Source organism: Pseudopodoces humilis, chromosome 10, assembly GCF_049639895.1.
Source record: "Pseudopodoces humilis isolate 2021_Gansu_Grassland_sample_001 chromosome 10, ASM4963989v1, whole genome shotgun sequence".
NCBI classification, from domain to species: domain Eukaryota; kingdom Metazoa; phylum Chordata; class Aves; order Passeriformes; family Paridae; genus Pseudopodoces; species Pseudopodoces humilis.
The window spans coordinates 13,634,854-13,655,681 of NC_142209.1; the positions used below are offsets into that span (position 1 = coordinate 13,634,854).

A 20,828-nucleotide genomic window follows, 5' to 3' on the forward strand; every position below is an offset into this window, starting at 1 on the left:
GAACTGTTGCATTTTCCACAGCTTCACTGTGGCAGTACACCTATTGATCTGTGCTGAACTTCAGGAGGTGTTTTGGGGCTGTTCATAGGAAACCTTCCCAAAAAGCTACAGGAAGTCCACAGAATCCTTGAAATGACCAAAAATTTACTTTGTCTTTTTAAGGATTTTACACAGTTTTAATATCACAACCTGTGACAGAGCCTGAAGATAGATTTTGTGATCCTTGTTCTGGCTTTGAATGAGCAGTAACAAATATGAGGATTACTAAGCACTAAATGCTCCTGGTGCAACTCATTGGTTGCAGTAGGAGGCTCTCCAGAAAAAAGAATGATCTTTAACTACTGAATTTTTCCAAATTTATTGTTTTGAGTGAGAGATAAAGTCCTCATAACCAGGATACCTGTCTAAGGTTTTTACTTTTGGGGAGAAAAAAGAAAAGCCAAACATTTCACACTGTAGTGCTTTAAAGAAAAGCTTTCAAAATTTGAATTAATGTCGTATAATTTACAAAGAGGCTCCTAGACTCACAGCATGTTTGATGACTGTCTTAAAGTTACTGCAGACCCACCTGTGTTCTAAATCATACTTTTTTTCTTAACAACATCCCCTCTCTGCCTCTCTGTCAGTCCTCACTGGCTCTGGAGCATTCCCAGTGAGCATAGTACTTCCATAACTTTATATTTTATTTTGCTGACTATGCACTTAATTAAGGATCACATTTAATTGAAACAGCTTCTTCTGATTTTAGGAAAAGAGTGGCTTTATGAGATGAGAATAAAAAGTGTGTGACACTTTTAATAAAATTAAAAGCAAAATTAAATGTCTTTAGAAATTTATGTTGCATCACTGCAGAGCATGTGCCAAACCTGTCATGATTTACCTGAAAGTGCTGTATCAGAGACAGGATTCCCAACTGGAGAGTGTATCCTATCCTGGATGACTGCTTTGAAATCACTTACTTGGAGTAATATTAATTCAAATTCCTGATAAATTACTCACTGTGATATAACATGCTGTTTCAAAACTTTTACAGCCTTTTCATTAATAGATAATAGTGAAAATTAGAGCTAGTATTTTTTGTGTAGACTTCTTAATCATGCCATTTAAAGTAGAAGCTAAGCAATAAACATCTAATGAATAGCTTATGGTAAGTTTAATATAAAAAGCTATGTTGCTATTGGCACAGATCAACATAACCATCTATCACTAAATTCTCAAAATTTAAAAATTGTAAAAATGACTTATACATGCTAGTTATTCTCAATGTACATTACATATGAGTAGTTTATTGCATTTTAGGATACTTGCAACCTAAATCAATATCTGTTAGACATAACAAATACATTCCTTTCTAGAAGAGGATATATTCTGAAATTGAACCATTCTTCTATATTTTGTAGCTCATAATAATTGTTGTCTTTTAAAAGACCTGAAAGAAATCATTGTCATGGGTAATTATTAAAGGAATTCCTTAAGGTAATTATATTTGAGGGAGTCTTCTGCAAAATATATTTGGGTTGTGTTCCACAGAGATGGGCTCCTTGGCTTTTTTCCCAAAGTGAAGTCTTCAAATTAATCTATGGTAATAGTGAAGGAAAGTATAATACTTTGATGGTGCCCATAATCATCAGCGCTGTGCAGAGCTGCAGGTTTAACTTGACTGTGCATGTTGTGCTTCTATGCCACGAGTCACAAACTCAGTGTGGGCTCAATTCACTTCTATGTCCTTACTTGTAGCTCCGTTTCTTTCTTCAACAGAGTACCACAATGGATTTCTACTGGAATAAAGTATCCTTATTTTCTGATTTGCAGCCTCTAATGATAATGGATTTATATCTACTATTAATGAAATAAATGGAGCCAGTTATGTAAAACTGTAAAGATATAATTCATAGGTTCTTCGTTGCTATACAAATAGCATCTTAATGTGAAATCTAAAGTTCATAGTACTTTGAAAAGGGATGCATTATGCACCCCCATCCTCTGTTGGGGAACTTGAGTCTTGCTCTTTCAACATCTGGAGAGATCAAGCAACAGCTCATCTGGCAGGAATGAGTATTTATATAGCAGAATAAGAATGGGATTCAGACAAACAAGATTGCAGGTGCCTGAATAATTCTCCTCATCAATGAACTCTTCCCCTGCTCTGATGACCAGTGTGTTTGAGAGATTTGAGGTCTCAAGTTTTCTTTCTTACATATCCAGGTGGTTTATTTTTGTTTAGTTGTGTGTATTCATTGTTATTTGCAATACATACTCTAGAATTTTCTTCTCAGTAATTTTGCACTTACTGGCTGACCCATCTGAATTTATTTGTTAAATTTACTAAATGTCTGACTAGCCATAAGCTGTGAAAAGCCAACCAGGGAACTGAAATTAATAGGAAGAAAACACCCTCACTAATTTCACTTCTGACAGTTCAACTGACCCAAGAGCATTTCCATTATTTTCCCATTTAAGCAGTTAACTTCTAAGTTCTTCTTAAACACTGGGGACCTTTAGCTAGGGCAGCCACTTTGGTTAGCAATCCAAGATTTAGGCACGTAGTATATTATTTATGTAGTGTCAATATAAGCAATTTTTATATTGTATATGTGATTTAGTATTTTCTGTGCCAGTTTTATTTCAGATTTAATTCTGGGACATGGTATGATATGTAGTCCTTTTGGATTTCTGCAACTGTTGCGCTTGGAGCCGTGCTCCTGCTGCAGAATTCCAACAGGAGCAAACATATGGGGATTCTTCCGTCCTTGGCTTGCCCCACCATTTGTTCCATGTTTTAAACCAACTGGTGCTGTACCCAGTGGAGTACATCTGTTACAGTTTATTGCTAGAAATTTGCAATTCATTTCAGTTTGCTAAAATAATTATAATATTCATGGCCAAGCATTAAGCAATTACAAAAGAGAGTAGACAAATTTTTGCTGAAGTTTTTATGTGATTCAGAACCTACTGCCCAGCTTGGATAATTTGGGCACTCAACAGTCAGATAATGCTCTGACAGTTGAGTTAGATCATTCTGAGAAATTCAAGTATCCACTGAGATATCCCTTATGTGGATGTCCCTGCTCTGTTTTAATTAAGGGCAAAATAAATGGGCATAAATCACCACTGAATGCATTTGGTTGCTTCGTCTTGCCTGAGGTACTCGTCTGGGGAATATCTTGAACTGGAGCAGAGTCTCTGGTGCTGGAATTGCAGGACCACATCCAGTAATATCCTGTAACTCCTTCTGAAAGTCAACAGTATGTAGTCTACATGTCTTTTGAATGCTGTACCTCACTTTTTACCTTTGTGCTTTAGGCAAGCTGAGAGTTACTATGTTGTTGTTTGCAGGTAGAATTTTCAAAGAGGTGAGGTTTCTGTTTTGTGTGAAAATTTCATTACCAATCAGTTCAGAGTAAGACATTAAATAGTTGAAGAAAAAGCGACTCCTTCACATTTAAAATAGAAAGTCCACACAATCAGCACAATAAAATCTTAATACAAGAGATGACTGTTCCATCATTATCACCCTCTGAAGCAGATTTTTAAAATCAGGTAGAATCACAATATAATATTCATAAACACATCACACTCATCATGTTTCTGTAAGTCAGTCTCACACATCTTTGACATATAGTAACAGAATAAAACATGCTACTCACTGCCGTGGAGACATGTAGTGCTAAAGCCAAGGCTTTTTTATATGTAAACTTGCAAACTAATTCCAGAAGTTACAACCAACAATGTGCCTGGTTTTGTTCTCCATCACAGACCTGAGTCTGGATCTGTCTCTTGGATGCCTTTCACACTTGAAATAAATGAGGTCACATTTGCTATAGAAATCTGTTACTTGCATGATTTGAAAAAGAGTTTTGGTTCCAAAAATTGGATTTAATTTGTTGAGTTACTGTAGGATAGTGAAAGACACTGCAAACTTCATTCTGCCTCTGTTGTCAGACCACCACTATGTGGTATACCACTACTATGGCTGCATTCCTGAGATTTATTTGTGTCCTTGCAAGTAAAAGCATTTTAAGATAAATGAGTTAACTCATCAAGCTCACTAGGCTTAGAAGGAGATTATTTTGATGAGGAAGTCAGAGTTTATAATTGAATGATTCAGAAATTACTCAGATATTTTAAAATATTTTTGCTTGTTTTGCTCTACAAGTGTTACTTGGAGTGATACAGTGAAGCAGAATTATTTGTTTCTATATGCTATACATAAAAATATCTGCGAATGGAAACCATTATTAAAACTACTAAATATAATTCTGTTTTCTAGTAATCCTAGAAATGTCTTTAAATATTCATCATCTAAGTGATGTGGACAATACAAATCTAATATGGAGTTGGACTAAAATGTTGAATAATTGCATTTGGTTTTACATAGCCTTGTAAATAAGTATGTAAAGTGTGATCTAAGAGGCTTTGAATCTTTATAGAAATTTTAATCTATGTTTTAATGTCTTTTGTTCTTTTTCTACAGAACATTCTGGCTTTAAATCCCCGAAAACAAACACATGCGACTCTTCACTCAACTGCAACAAAGAAACAAGTCAAGAAGCAGTGGAAAAGGAATTCTGACAAAAACTGTTCAGTAAGTGCACGTTTATCATTGCATCTGGAACATGTTTATCATTGCATCTGGAACATGTTTATCATTGCATCTGGAACAATCATTGAGGCTGAAATCACAGCTGCGGGAGAAATAAATTAGAGTTTCTTGTGTTCTTCAGTAGCTGCATTTGGCTTCTAGTTTGTTCCTGTAGATGCAAAGTTACTTTGTGATGAGCTGTTTACTTTTCAGAATCTATTGCATTCCATACTTGCTTCATTTTTGGTGATTTTAGTAAGTGTTTGATGCTACTTTTGTGCCTTTTGTTATGGAGTCTGATCCCTCTCAAATATCACATCCTGAGCCCTGCTGAGCCCCCTGATTTCCCTTGGTAGCCTCTTCTGCCACTTTCTCCTTTTCTTTTTGTTTTCCAAGAGTCACGCTGGGTAAAGCAGCACTTCACTGTCCTTTCTGAGACTATTTGCTACGGAAATAGGGGAGCCTGTCATATGTACCTATTTTATGGATAAATACATAAAGCTTAGATTAAAACATGACTCTGGATTTTAAATCTTGTGCATTGTATTTTTCAGGAAATAGTTGATTTTGGAATAAATATTTTTCTTGCTGTAAACTGTACTCTCCTGTATTTCTGTCATCAGATATCATTATTTTCTCTCTAGGTATTTGAGTTCCTAGTCTCAGTGTGATATTTGACTAATCCTATCAGACTTTTTTTGTCTCTTTGTTCTCTCATCTGATTAGAAGGTTTGTAGTGTTTTTACTGTCTTCCTACAAGTTGTCATACATAATCTTCTAAATTCAGAAACCTTTCAGGTAGAGTACTAGTTCCCTTATGGGTATAATGATACTGGTTTCTTTTCATAGTGTTATCAAAACACCTTCTCCCACTAAAAAGGGAAATTCAGGTTGGAAGTTGATTTTGTTTGTAATTAAAAATATGTCTTCCAAAACCCAATAAAATGCAAACCCAACAAAAAATGCCACAGAATTCCTCAGTTTCTTAAAATCACAAAATCCAGTATGAACAACTAATACTGGCTGGGAGGACCAACCCAGGATATCCTTAGTATTTCAGCAGTCTCTTAGTACAGTTTTCTGTTTTATAGTATTGATTATAAAAATCTTTCTTGCTGTAGCTGATATTCCCATTTTCTTATATTTATTGGCTTAGATAATGTTATGTGAACTAAAAACTTAAGTACATTAAAACCTTCTGTTTGTGAACTTGGATGATTATTTTGGGATGTCTGATGCAGGTATTGCCCACAACTGTCTGCTCCTGCTGCAGAGAATGTTGGGCTTCTTAGCAAGCAGCTTCTGGGCAGCTGCAGTTTACATTGTCATGTTTTCAGGTGACTTGAAATCAATATCGGGCTGTAAACTCCTCTGTTTTCAGAAACTGTTTGTTAGGAAGTTCAGGTGTCCATGCAGTAGGGCAGCTGGGTATCTGTGTAGTAACCTAATTCACTGTTCCAATATAAATTATCCTGGTTAGTTAAACTGTAGCATTCACAGACGTATTTTACTGATAGGTGTGGTAACACACATTTCCTAAAGCATCTAGACTTTTAAATCTCTCTTTGTTATCCCTGAGCTGTTTTCCTTGTCAGCCTTGCTTGGTTTTTGTATTCAGTTTGCGCTTGAAGTGTTTGATGTTTGCTGTTGATTTTGAAAGTGCACCGTTTTCTAGAAATTGTCTAGAGCTCTTCCTTCGCTGTTAGCTGTATATTTGTACCTCATGGTGTCTCAAATATTCCTGGATTCCCAAGGTCTGAGCTTCTTGGGCTCTGCAAACAACATGGATTTGGGTTCATTGCCAGCTTATGTGCCTTGTCTGGATTTTCAGTTGAAAGAAATTCTGAACACTGTCAAATATTGCAGGACGATGTTTTGGTAGGCTTACAGTCTAATAAGTTAGTTCTTTAGTTCTGCAATACTGCTTGAAGATCTGTGCAGTTATTAGCACCCTGCCCTGACAGGAACCTGCTTATGGGATACAGTTTACGGGATTAAAAGTTAGAAATAAATGTTTACATGGGCAGATATAACTATTTTCATCACAGATAGTTTTAATACTGCATTATTATGCATTATTTGGTAGAAACATCATACAATTTGGTTTGCAAGCTATTATAAGAAATGTAAAGTGCTAGAAGGAACTGTAAAGGGATCATCCTTACTTTTAGATGGGTAAAAATGATCCTAGTTTTAAAACTGACAAACTTCTCTTCACTCAGATATATGCAGCTTACTCTTACTGTGTAAGTTATACCACATAGCTTACCATTAGCTTACTATAGCAGGAAAAATCAAATATTTATCCGTCTCCCATTAAATAAAAGACATCAGTAAAAAGTAAGAGACCTTTTACATTCTCCAGATCATTGTTGTTAAGTGGTTTTGATAAAAAAACAAATAAATAAAATGGTTGAATCCTTTCCTTGCCTCCTTAAATTAAGAAAGCTAATGTAGAAAAGGATTCATTGAACACAATTTTCTGTTTTGGCTGAAGAGCCACTGGCGATAATGTGTAGGCCTGCTAATGAATAGATCAAGCTCCATTTGAAGTCCATATAAACTTTATTTGTTTCTATTTCCTTAAAATCTGAATTTGGCTTATAGCTTTGGATTTTTTAAAAGCTGTTCTGATGCTGCCTTTGCAGAAGTACTGTTGAAAGGAAGGTGGGAGTATGAAAATACAAAACTAATTAAATTAACAGCCCTCAAAACTCTGAACAAAAGCTGCATCTGCTGAGGAATGCACACAGTGACTTTGTAATGTCTAATATGCTTCCAGATGGCAGACTTACATATTTCTTCAGAATAATTACAAAACTGAAATTTTAACTCCTAGCTTGCTCTGAAACACTTTGGGTTACCCATTTAATGAGTTCTGAAGTGGAAATAGAATGTCAATACCTTTCCTCAGCATTGGAAAAGTATTCTCCTAAAGGAAGGTTCAATTATGGTTTCAATGAGTGCTATTGTTTATTTACTCTGTTAGCAACCAGGTGTTGCTGTAAAAATTATTTATAGCTGTAGGTGCAAGATTAGTCAGCTTTTCTTCAGGAATTTTAACTCAGACATTTGTACCAGAGTAGGAGAACTCTTTATTGCTGTCTAAGCATTAACACTCTTGTTTCTTATGAGTCATGCTGAAAAGGGGTATAAACATGATGCCTCTAGTTATCTGGAGGAACAAAGATTTCTGTTGTCCAGAAGAAAATAAAAGTAGAAGAGTTTTGAAATGGCTGTTCTAATAGTAAGCATTAAAGAAGGGTGCAAAATTTAGGTCACATTAGATCATCAATTTACAGATAAAAGCAAAGAGATCAGCTGTGAAACTGTGAGGATTTGCTTTGTCTTTCCTAAGTAGTTCAGGATTGTTTAGACTTCGGATTAATATTTTTATTTGTGGTTTCCAACTCTTTGTAAATCCATTTCTGTGTGTATTTTATGCTTACCTACATTTAGATCACCAACTAGGGGGCACACATTGTGTGCATTTACATTGCACCCAGCACACTGATTTCCTTTCTTTATGAAAAGGGTTTCTAAGCATTACAGGATGAGTTTTGTTTTACCTTGTACATGTGCAGGTTTGTAATTTAAATGAAATTAACCTCTACAAGTTTTATAAATTGACTTCTCACTGGAGAATTCAGTTGGATATTTTAGTCCAGCCTTCTTTTTGGTAATGAAATCTTGTAGTTACCTACTAAAGATAGCTGAGAAGTTGATGTAGATCCACCTATGTATTCTTCATTTTCTTCAGTTTCTGCATTTAGAAATAATTGTAACATTTGCTCCAGATGGAAATGCTGGAAGTATTTCAACATGACAAGAAGGTGAAAAGGAAATGGGGTTTAAATTGGTTTGTAGCTAATTGCCATAGCCTGTAACAGTATTGATTTTCTGGCAGTAATAATTGTAGCATTGTTCTTTGTCCTTACATGTGCTAAGCCTGATCAGCATTGTGCAAAAAGAGCCTCTCTTCCATGAACAAAATAATTTTGATGCTCACCTGGTTTTGGGTTTTTTTCTTTCTTTTATTTTTTTTTTCTTTTTGGCAAGGGCTCACTTTGGGAAAGAGACATTAATTGTACTATGATTCTTTCCAGCCATTAGAGAAAACCAAATTCTTCGCCTTGTCTTTTTCTGTGCAACATTAAGTTGTAACTACCAGATTGCTTTGTGCTAATGATGGAGCATGAGAGCTGCAATTCATTGCAAGATGTAAGAGCTCATGTTGCTCTTTACGTTCAGAGGACAAGGGTACTCCCTTAAAACAGTACTAATAAGAGCTTGCTAAAACTTCAAACTGCTTTTCATTTTGATAGTATTTCTGTGGTTGTCATTGCTATATTTAAACATCTGTATAAAGAAATTATTTAAAAAATGTTATGTAAGTACCTCTGGATGTAGAAATGTCCAAGGCATAGAAAAATCTGTAAACAAGACGATCTTTCTCAGCTATAACCAGTGTGTTACTCTAAGTATTGCCTTCTAGTGAGGTGGAAAAAGTTCACATGATTTTTGAGCCTAATCATGTATCGTGCTTAAAGAATAATCAAGTTAGCATTTCACAAATGACTGATGGATTGAAGCAGAAATAGTGCAAATTGCAAACAAGTAGATACGAAACCCAATACACCAAAGGCCTGAAATCAGGAACCTTAATGAATAAATGCTTTTTCAGTGAATAATTTGTCCATTTCTAGACATCTATTGATGAAAGATTCTATATTTATAAATAAAAAATAATCCCAAATATTATAAAACAGAGAACACTCATTAAAGGAAATCAACTCAATTATATTTATAATCTAAATGTATAGTTTACCTTTGCAAATATTTATTTTTGTCCTCATTGCATATGAATATGCAAGTTTAGCTCTTTTCTGAATGGATATACAATGGCAGATGTCTCTCTAATCGCTGCTCTATTCAAACATTAATTGGTAGAACATATGTAGAATTCTACTAGTCTGAATAGGTATAGGATAGCAGCAGTCTTTTTAATCACATCACTATTCAACCACTAATTGGTGTGATGATTAAGGGACATTAGAGGGAGCACTTTGACATCTGATTCTTTGAACTGATGTCTGCTCGAGCTGTGCTGTATTCATCATGGCCAGACTGATTTCTTAAATAAAACGCTCTGATTCCCAAATGTGGAAAATATTGCGTTAGGATCTATTGAGGTGATTAGGGAATTTGAGAATGATTCTTTTATTTAACTAGTGATTGACTGTATATGCACAAACTATTCATATGAATAATACATGTGTTACTGAGTATCAGAAAGAGCTGAGAAGTAACATCAAGAGATTTTCTCTTTTCTCATAGTGTCAATAATTAAATATTAATACACATTTTAAAATGTACCAGTTTAATCATTTAGCAGTCAAATTCCTACTCATGCATTTTTTAGATTAACTAATTAGTCTGCATTTTCTCTTATCGATAGCGTATGCTGGCATTTATAACGCTTTCACTGGAATAAAGTGGTTTACATGTTTATATATGATACCGCTTATACTTGCTCTAAGAAATGCATATTATGAATTTCCTTGAATTTTATGTTTTATGTTAGTTTCAATATCTTAAGGTGTTTTCATTACAACATCTCAATAGCTCCTAACTTGCCTGGATGCAACAAATTAGTGGTTTTATGCACATTTTCTGTGTATTAAATTGCAAATACCGGATGATGGCAAGTTGTGCCAAATGCTTTCTTAGTGCTGCACAAAAGGTTCCTTCTCATCCCGTGGCTCTTCTGGAGTGCTGTGCAAAACCACCTCTAACCTTTTAACTGCTGCTGTTCAGACTTCTTCAGGTTTGGTGTTCCTCTTACTTGGTGTTGGGTGATTCCTCTCCTCTAGAGCAGTATTCACCATGTAGTGAGCAGCATTTAGTTCCAGTTGAATTTCTGATCTTAACCATTTCAAAACTGAAGTGTTTCGGAGTTACAAATTGTTTAGTTTTGTACATACTTATATGACAAAATGAAAAATGCTCGTCTGCTGAAAGTGCTGAATTCTAGGTAAGTCCAACTCATTCCCCTTTATTAAACCTAAGCAAATCAGAGTAGAGATAGGATCAGAAGCCATCTTCACTGTCAACTTTCAACTTCAGCTTAGTATTTTTTTTTTTCAGATGTGAATTTCTGTATACTTTCCTGTGGTTACTGGATGGAGATACAGCTGCCTCCTTACGCTGGTTTTTTTTTGAAAACAGAAAAAATATCAAGACTAGTTCTCTTTCTTCAGACCTTCTACTCACACCTTTTTTTTTTTTTTTTTTGCTTTTGTAAGCTATTTCCTATGCTGAAACTGAGATTGCTCTTTGCTCTACTAGACTTCCTCTTCTATAGTGATGGCCCTCTCCATTCTGTTTAGAAATGGCTGTGAGCTTTAGGCTGAGAAATTGTAAGTGCTTGTACTTTGTTTCTTGGAGGATCCCGTGCCACTGTTAGCCTGTTAGTAATTACTCACTTCAGATCTATTTGTAGTATCTAAGTCCTGGATGACACCTGCTCAGTAGAAGTAAAAGGAGCTGGGAGACCAATTTTAGTGTGGAGGAAGCAGGATAGCTTGCTGAGTGCTGTATTTTAAGCAGGACTTGTATCACTGTCCAATATTACATTGCACTGAAGTGTTCATTACAAGACCCTGCTTGTAGTTTGTCTGCAACTTTACTATATATTTGGACGAAATTTTTGAGTACCAGTCCATTACTTTTATGCAAATCAAAAATGCAATCATATATGCATATAAAAAGATTTGCTTGATTTAATTATGAATGAACACAGCTGGCAGAAAAAGCAGTGTCTTTAAAAACATTATGATAGTGTTATATTCAAAAAAACCCCACTGACATCCTCATGCACAAGGATGTGTAGCAAACTGGAGATTGCAAAAGTATATTAATGCAACAGAACTGTCCAGAAGCTTTAAAAACCTTCTCTTGGTCAGTTTCTGTGGCATTTTTATCACAATGTCCAGTTTTCAGGGGCAGACCAGGTAACTGCGTCATCACTTACAATATTCAGTATTCTTTACTTATGGTACTGTCCTGGTGTCAGGAAAGCCTACATTTTTGGTGGTGAATCCCAGAAATAATTTGAGATTTTCAAAATTATTTCTTTTTTGTTTTATAAACTGATACATTGTTTGAACACAGTGTTGAAAATAGACATGGTTTCCCATGAGAATCAGCGATCAGAAATAATCTTTTGGGGATTCTTTGGTATGCAGAGATGCTAGGTCCCTAGATCCTTGTTGAGGCATAGTCTCTCAGAAGTCTTTCTGACTGTGTCCCTGTTCCAGCAGTTCTGGCTGTCTTCAGAACATTAACATGTATGTGTTTTCTGCAGTTATTTCTTCTATCCTCAGTCATTCCTGTTTCATCAGCAATTATCTGGAGCAATCACTCAGCAGAACTTTCTTTTCTCCTCTACTGCTGAGAAGAGGACTTCAATATACTGTTGCTTAATTGTGAACTGAACTGGAAGATGTTTTGTTCTGTAAAGCTAAGGATCCTGCCACCTGTGTTCCATTTCAAAATTGTCAAGTTGTAATTCACATCTTTGTTTCTTTCCTTAAAAAAAAAAGCTGAAGTATTGTTATTCATGTGGCATGTGAGAGGATTGTTATTAACATTGCTGAATCAAGTAAATAAATAACTTAAGAAGCATCCAAATGACTTCCTGTATAGGTGCTTAAAAAGGATATGCTCCAGTCAGAAATGATTGGTAAAGATTTTTATGTTAATAAAGCAACAGATGTTAAGAAATAGCAAGTGTAAAACTGAGTCTATATGATCAAAATCACTTAAGGGGAGGATAATAAACTCATTTCTTGTGTGCTAAGAATATGCTATAGTGTTTCCACACAGCAGGTTGAAATTTGGCAATGTCTGTAAATAGAAATCAATCTAATCATAGAATCATAAAAATAAAGATTTGGGAGGGGTAGTTAAAAGAATTTCTGGATTGAAATACAGCTATACATTTCTTGACAGGTATTTGTATGACCCATTTCTAATGGCACATGATGTAGGAGACTTCTCATTCTTGTTAGTATTTAATCAGTGCAATAAAGTTTTTCCTAAAACATACTGTATTTTCTTCGTTGAAGATCAAATTATCATCTTCTACTACTACTTGAAGAAAAATTGATGATTGTTGACTTATTGTATAAATTCTATTGTAAAATCTTTAATATATCTCTCTGTATATCTGTCTGTGGATGCCCCATCCTTGTAAGTATTCAAGGCCAGGTAGGCTATTTTGGGACTAGATTATCTTTAAGGTCCCTTTCAATTCAAACCATTCTATGACTCTTTTGTATTAGAAGATTCCTGTTAGATATGCTTCCAGTTCTCTGTTTTCTTTCAGGTCTTCTTTGCTAGTCATGTTTTCTGAAACTGTATTTTTTTTTAAAATTTTTTTTAGATTTTCATTTCTTACATCTTTCTCTAATGATGATTAAAAACTACACAGTCTTTCACCTGGGACTTAGTTACCACCAATTAGAATGAAATAATTTGTTTGCCTCACTACTGAACTATCAGACATGTGCTGTTCCTTCTGCAAGAGTGTTCTACTATCTTGTATTTATGGCCCAAATTCCTGACCCATTAGTTTGGTTCAATTTTGAAATTCTTTTCTTGTCTTTTGAAATGTTTAATATCTCTTCCTTCCCTGTTTCCCTTATTTCACCCAACATTATGACAGTAGAAACCATTAGTACATTAATTTTTTTCTAATTAACCAAGTCACTGAGGTATTGGGTGAATCACGAATCATCTTGATTTGGGTTATTTTTTGGTGATAGAAAACAACCTGGGGTTGTTTTTTCATTAGTTGCACACGCGCAGGGTATTTTTTAATCTAGTCTACATTTTTAGTTGGCTTAAGAAAATGTGCTGTGGAATACTTAGGGGAAAAGAAAAAGTTTATTCTAGATTTGCCACTTCTACCCTGCCAGTTATTCTTGGGTTCATTCATCCTCTGAAAGACAGAAAATAAGATTGATTTAACATTGGTTTTACATGCCCATGTTGGCACTTTTTGTATCAGAATATAAGTTTTAATGTATGTACTCCATTTTCTCTGCCTGGTGGTATGATATCTATTTTCACTTTTTTTTTTTTTTAATTTTTCTTTTGTTTGGGTTTTGTTTTGTTTTTGTTTTGGTTTGTTTCCTCCCCAATTCCCTTCTATAAAGGGAAGCATTATGTCTGTCCCTTCTCACCTTTTGGAACCACAAGCCTTCTAGTGGGTGCAATTCATAGTGGTCCATGCATTGCTTCAGTTAGTTCTTCGATGATTCAGTGATACATGAGCTGCATCAGTTTGATTAAAAAAAAAATAAGTTACCAACCCTCTTTTTTTCTGTGCTTAAGCCTGAAATCCCATGTTTTTGCTAGAAGTATATTTTTTTCAGTTGTAGTTATGTCTATACCATGCTGTCTTCATAAATAGAGCAGGGAGGGCTGTTGATTCTGCATCACTTATTTGCTTTGTTGTACATAATATGTATTTCTCTTCATTTTCTTCTCACTTCTCATGTATATAGAACAGTTTTCTTACTATCATTTTACAATTTTTTCATCTTCCTTTTTAACTTAAATTTGCATAACTTTCTGGTTTTATTCCCACACTGTTTATGCAGTTCATTTATACTTAGAAACTTATCTACTCTAGGTATGTGTCATAGTTTCCCTGCTTTTATGATTTTGATTTCCAGGCTACTGGGGGGAGACATGGTATGATCATAAAGATCATAAAGTGCTAAGAACACTCTTTTGGGTGAGTTTTTATTTTGTTTATTTCTTGTTTGTTTTGTTTTATTTGTTTGTGGTTTTGTGGTTTATTTTTTTTCTTTTTATTTGCTTTGCTTAGGAATAGTTCGCCTTTGTGAATTTCTGTAATGTTTGCCCTTTCTCTTGCTTTCCTTTACTGATCAGTATAACTCTCAGGAGACACACCAGAAATTATATTTATTGAAGTTCACCATCCTCATTCTTTTATCCTCACCACTTTCTGTACTTAGAATTGATTGTTATCTATTAGAGAGGTAAGTCATTGATTGTAACACTCTTTGACTTTTTAAATGCAGCCTGTAAACCACAGATCCTAATAATGGTAGCATGCAAGCATTCTTTAATGTGATAACTGACAAACTTTGTTTGTACCAGTCATTTAATCAGAAACACTAACATAGAATTTTAAAAACAGTATCAACTCTTACCAGTTCTGGGATGAATCTGAATGGACTTTACCCCTAAATTTAGCAAATTGATGAAGCCATAGAATAAACACAGAATATAATTTTCATCAATCTTTTTTTTTTTAAGTTAGTTCAATATAAATTCTATAGAAGAATTGCCAAATTTGTTTTCTAGACAAAATCAGAAGTTAAAAAAACTGTTTAGACTTCTGAACTGAGCTAAACAGTTCAAAGACATTAATTTTGAGAAGATTATTATTAACAGAAATATACAAAAGTTATTTGGAATTTGAATCTCAATTTGTAAAGAATAGTTTCACACTGAACTGTAAAACAAGAAGAATTTTAAGACTGTGAGGATTACCCATAAGTAGTTGAAAAAAATTGAATTGATTGGCAAATCGGAAGTACAGAGGAAAAATGAGAACTTTCAAAAGTCAAGTTGAGTCACTCTGGGTGAACAAAATTAAAACAAATAGTAAAAGGTTATTCAGCTATTTAAAACAAATAGTAGAAGATTCCTAAGCTATTTAAACTAAAAGAAATAAAAGAACAAGCAAAGTCAGTCTGAAGATAAGATTAAACATCTTAGGTATTGTCTGAAGTCTTTGTAAATTGTTGTCCTAGTTTCAGTAAAATGGGAATAAAGCAAGAGGTGGCTAAATGGGAAGAAAAGTGCAGAAGTGGAAATTACCCCAGACAGGCCAGAAGGAAAACTTGGAGTGTTTTATGTTTGAAGTCAAAAGGACAGAACAACATCCATAAAAGTATCACAGAAAAATTGACATGTGAAATTACAAGCTTTGTAGTAGAGCAAGTTCTTGATTAAAGAATAGCCATTGCAGTTTGTATGTGTTAAAAGATAGAGAATTGATGGGCAACTCTCTCTCTGCTGGTCTCATATTGGCAGCATGAAATACTTGGAAAACAAATTCTGAAGCAGAGATTTATTAAATGCATTAAGAAAAACGGAAGCTAGAACACAGTTCAATACTGTTTGTGGGACCCGAATCAGACTCCTCCAGAGTGCTAAGCCACATTCAGATCGAGGAGTTTGGACTTTATTCTTAGGGATAAATAGTGACACACTAAGAAGGGTTTTGGGTTTTAATTTTTGCCAATTAATAATGAAGTGTCATCTGCTTAGATTAGAATAGTAGCATGCATAAGGAACTGGCTAGAGAGGAAATGAGAGTGAGAAGTGCTTAAAAAAGATCTGCTGGGCTTTTAGCAGAGCTTTTTGAAGGATCAGTCTTCAGATTCATAACATTTAGTTTTCATTAATGAGCATGACATAAATATTAGGCACATGTTACAAGAAAGTTGACAGGCAATGTCAATACAGAAGGAACTAGAACATCATAAAGAACTGTGTGACACTGAAGTTTAGAATAAAAAAGATAAGAATAAATTTAATAGAGCAATTAGGAGGCTGTACAGCCAAGGGCTGAGGATGAGAATGACTAGGAGCCTAACGTCTGGAATTAAGCAAGAAGAGGATTTAGAAATATCAGCTGAGGGTGATGGTTCCATGAACTGGGGAAGAAAATCTGAATGTGAACTGAATGTGAAAGCAAGAGGTTAACTGTCGTTGTCCAGGTTGTCACTTCTAGACTACTGTATGCTTTAATGTTTTAGACTGTGGGGGTCTGACTGAGCATGCTCAGGTATTTGACTCTTTATGCCAATTGCTACCTGTTAAAAGGAAAAATTAATAGTATATAGAATAAATTGCTTTTAAGTCTCATCAGATACATAGTGATGAGTGTTGCTGAAACGTTCATGGAGGAAAAATGGGTCTGCTTTTAAATAAGGATCTGGTTAGTGGCCAGTAAACAAGGCTGCACACTAAGCCCAAATGTTGAAAGGCTAATGATTAGGTGAGCCCTCTCTGTTGTGTTTTCTAAGTCATGAAACACTTCAATGTAAAGTAGCATCTGACTGTATAATTAAAACTGGGTTTTATTCATGTACGTGCAGGAGCCAAATAAAGTTTTGTAACCTTTTTTAAGCATTTTAAATTTAAGTACCTGACTCTGCAATGTCTGTGTTTGCTTTATGGTCTGTATGATCTGTGGGTTCTTCTGTGTTCTCTAGCCAGCTCTATGGGTCTTACTTCAGCCTTTTATTTTTACTGACATTACTTTGGGAATGAGGTTAATTGTGTACCTGAATGTTATTTTCTGTCCTTTGTTTATTTGTGCGGATCATTTTCAGCTGATCTTTACTAAGTAGCAAGTTGTAGCTGATAGATGTAGATTAATGCAGTTAAATACGTTTTTAAGGTGTGTGCTCTCTGATCTGCTTTCTTTTCACTTGCTACTGGTGCAAGTGCTATGCAGACATCAAATTACTTTGAGGCTGATTTAGTTATATATAAAATCTCCAATCAAGAATTCTGATTTTTGATGCCCTTCAGAAATACAGTGTTAACATTTTCATCATTTTGTGAGGCTTCATCATATGTTTGTCCTTAGCTACATTATGTATTTATCTTTTGTTTTAGTATTTCTAGTTTTTGACTCCTCTTCCAAAACTCCAAATAACCTTAAAGTTTTAGCCCCTTGAATAAGTATCATTTCATCCACTTACTTTCTCAGAGGTGGTTGCACATTGAAAGGAGTCTTTCACTGCTGTGAACAAAAAAAAAGACTTGGTGAAACTAGCTTAGTATCTCTGAAACTCAGTCTAGCTTCTGCTGAATCATCAATACTTTGAGAAGTGTGGACTTAATGAGAATTTGGTTCTAACTTTTGAAGACGGAATCCACAGACTTGCATTTCAAAGAGAAGTGTTGGGGGAGAATTCACTTTGCTTTCACTTCTGTCATGTCTGAAGTAATTAGAAATAATAAACATTGACAGTCTGTTAATATTGAATCTATAATTTTTGGGGACAAACTTCACTTTCCTTATAATTCCACTACATTTTTGACCGTGACTGGACTGTTTTTCCTACCCTATACAATCTGCAGTCTATCTTTTTTTTTTTAGTGTAAAGCTTTCAGAAGATGCCAGTGAATCTCAGCCAGTAATGCATTCACAGTAACTATTTAAAAGTTGGTTGAATTTAACACATTTTAATTGCATAAGAAATCTTATTTACATTCTGTTTCTCAAAGACTGTAATAGTAGTTGTATTAATGAACAGCAATGGCATAAAAGTTGCACGTGTTTTACAGAGTACATTAGAGACAAGAGGGCAGCGTGCATCGGAGTAGGTGGCCATTTCTTGGGCTGTTGCTGGTGCTTTCTCTGGAGTTTTTCCTGTTTATGTTTTCCTCTGCATTTATTTGTCAGTGAATGGACAAACAGTGTGAGAAGGATCTTGCATATATTTGTAGCAGTAAGTCTGAAAAGCTCTGTTGCCACCAGGGCTCTAGAAAAGCTGTGGAGAGGTAAAGGGCGTTGCTAGGCAACACCGCATGGCCACAGATAGTATTTTTCTTTTAATTTATTTATTCTTCAGTTTGAGTGTGTCCTGCTTGGAGCCATTTGGGTAATAGTTAAGCAAGCACAGAGAAATGAGAGAGCTGCAGGAGTGGAATAAAGGAATGCAATATAAAAATGTAAGAAAGGAAAAGTAATGACACATAATTAAACGACCAAGAGACATGAAATAATTAGTAAGGGCTAGGGGAGAAAAAGTAAACAAACATGAGGAAATAAGAGCAGGAGATAAAAAAAACCCAAGTTATGAAAAAAAATAGAGAAGATAGGGCACTATTGAAGAAAAATTAAAAATTGAAAGCTCAAACAGTATATACACAAGGGAAACGGAAACTGCTGCATAGGAATAAGAATTAAAAATCAGAGATAAAAATGACTTCAAGAAGAAAAGGGAGAAATTTGGTAATGATGTTAAAAGAATGATGATTTTTGTTTCTTTTTGATTTGCATCATCCTGTTCATTCCTATTACTCTGTTTGCACGTATGCAATAGTAGCAGTGACACTCAGGAGCTGGGGACTGATTAATAAGTCCAATATGTTCCCAGAGAGGAAAAATAATTTAAAGTAAGAGTTTCAGTGTTATTTAGAAATTATTCAATCTGTCTGTTTGGAAATAGCATTTTCAAAACTAGGTTATTGCATTTTATTGAAAAAATGTGGGTGATTATACTGAGGGAGCTGGGTCAAGCACTGGTTGCTCGTGGGGGAGTGGGTTGTTCATACTCTCCAAGTTAAACATGGTAAGCAGGGTCAGGTCTGTCCTGTGCAGTGTTCAGGGAACTAAAAGGCCTTCACTTGGAATAGTTGGAGCCATTTATAGGCTTGAATACCATAGCAATGTGAGGAAAATTCTGTGTCAGAATTTTCTGGCTAAGACCCATTTAATTAGCTCAGGAGCTGTGGTACCTGGTCCAAATGTCTTGAGCACTGTTTGTGGGACCCGAATTAGACTCCTCCAATGAGTGCTAAGCCATGTTCAGATCGAGGAGTCTTGCATTGCACTTCTCTTCTGATGTTTCTTGGCTCCATTTGGTCCTGATTGCTTGGGAATTGTTAGGAAAGTGCTTGGCTAGTGCTTTGGGGCATGTTCGTATTGTTCACCTCAGATTGAACATAGCGATTTTCAAGAGACTGACAAGAAGGGGAAAACAGCAGCCTGAGCTGTCTGAGGGCAGACCAGAAGGTTTTGGGAGAAGAAAACTATTCAGATTGAGACATGAAAGCTTCTGAAGAAGTGAAAACCTTACAAAAAGGACAGTAAATGAGTTACAGAACTAGAAGAGTGCATAGTGCGATAGTGAGGTATTGAGTAGTTAGAGCTCTTCTCTCTAACACAGTAAATGGAACTGAGACCTGAGGCAATATATTTATCCTAGATGTTGTTCTCAAGCTACATGTGAATAAACAAGCAGCATTACAGCAGCATTCTCTTAATGCTCTTTTGAATGCCTTGCTGAAAGATGTAGCTACACATAAGCCCTGTTCATTTCTGTGTATAGGAAAGTCCTTGTTCACATAATTTCTTACAGAAAATAAATCGATACCACTTATTATTTTTGATTTCTTTTGGAAGATTCTAAAGCTTGTTAAACATGCATGGTGTCTTCAAAGAAGACTGCACTTATTTGAGCAGTTTTCCCTAATGTTTTATTATGCCTGTGTGTCTGTAAATAGATGGCACAACAGATGGTGATAACTTCATAGGATCTGCAACCATTGTAATAGCCTCATACCTCTGATTTTCTGAATGTCTTTGAGAGGGAAAAAACATTTTAGGTGTTTGTACTGTCCTACTTTGTTGCTCCTTTCCCACACTCTCCTCGCCAAGAGATGACTTTTTGCCTTCTTAGCAATGACTGTAAGCGTTCGTTTTGACTAACTTGGCTTGATGTATGATATTTAAAAATAGATAGTTGTGTTGACTCTTAAACAGCTTTGTGAGTCTTTCTGCATTTTTATTCATGCTTTCCTTTTTTTATTTTGCACTTCTATTTGTTTTTTCTGACTCAGTGTATGTTACAGAGTCTGAGGTTGTTGTCTTACTGTATCTTTTGCAATAAGGTTTGAGATACCATCATTGCTAAGCACAGTAAGGGATACATGTAATTATAGTAGTCTTTGCACAGTTTTTTTTTTCTAGATGGTATTTTGAAGACAGAAAGAAAATATTAGGAAATTCTATCAGAATAGCTCATTTAACTATTTTAGAAGGCAATTAATATAAAATGTGCTTAAATACTTGGCTTTTCTGGGCATCTCAGAGCAAGGACATGTCTTCTGAATCTCAAAGAAAATGGAAATAGAAGAGAAATTGCAGCCTATTTTTCTTTTTTTCTGGAGAGATGTGATTTGTCAGCTCTATATATCTTCTCTTGGCATGTCTCCTGTCACCTACAGTTACTTCTCAGTTATATAGTTAAAAACATAAGAGGTGAGGTAACATTTTGTTAGGTGTTTGCATATGGTATCCACAGTTCATGAATGAACTTCAGATTTTATTATTATTTAGTAAATATTTAATTATTACTATTTGTATTATTCAGGCTTTCATGAGCTATGGATAGCGATG

General features: G+C 35.0%; 1 protein-coding gene across 2 annotated transcripts in view; it reads left to right on the forward strand.

Annotated features, from left to right (window-relative positions):
* The window catches only part of DPYD (dihydropyrimidine dehydrogenase), a 345,448-nt gene that overhangs the window by 17,526 nt on the left and 307,094 nt on the right, over nucleotides 1–20,828 (forward strand). For both annotated transcript variants that reach the window (XM_005520957.3, XM_088060496.1), the window contains exon 2: nucleotides 4,475–4,585. In XM_005520957.3, coding sequence (XP_005521014.2) covers nucleotides 4,475–4,585 — 111 coding nt within the window. The remainder of the gene's footprint in view (nucleotides 1–4,474; nucleotides 4,586–20,828) is intronic.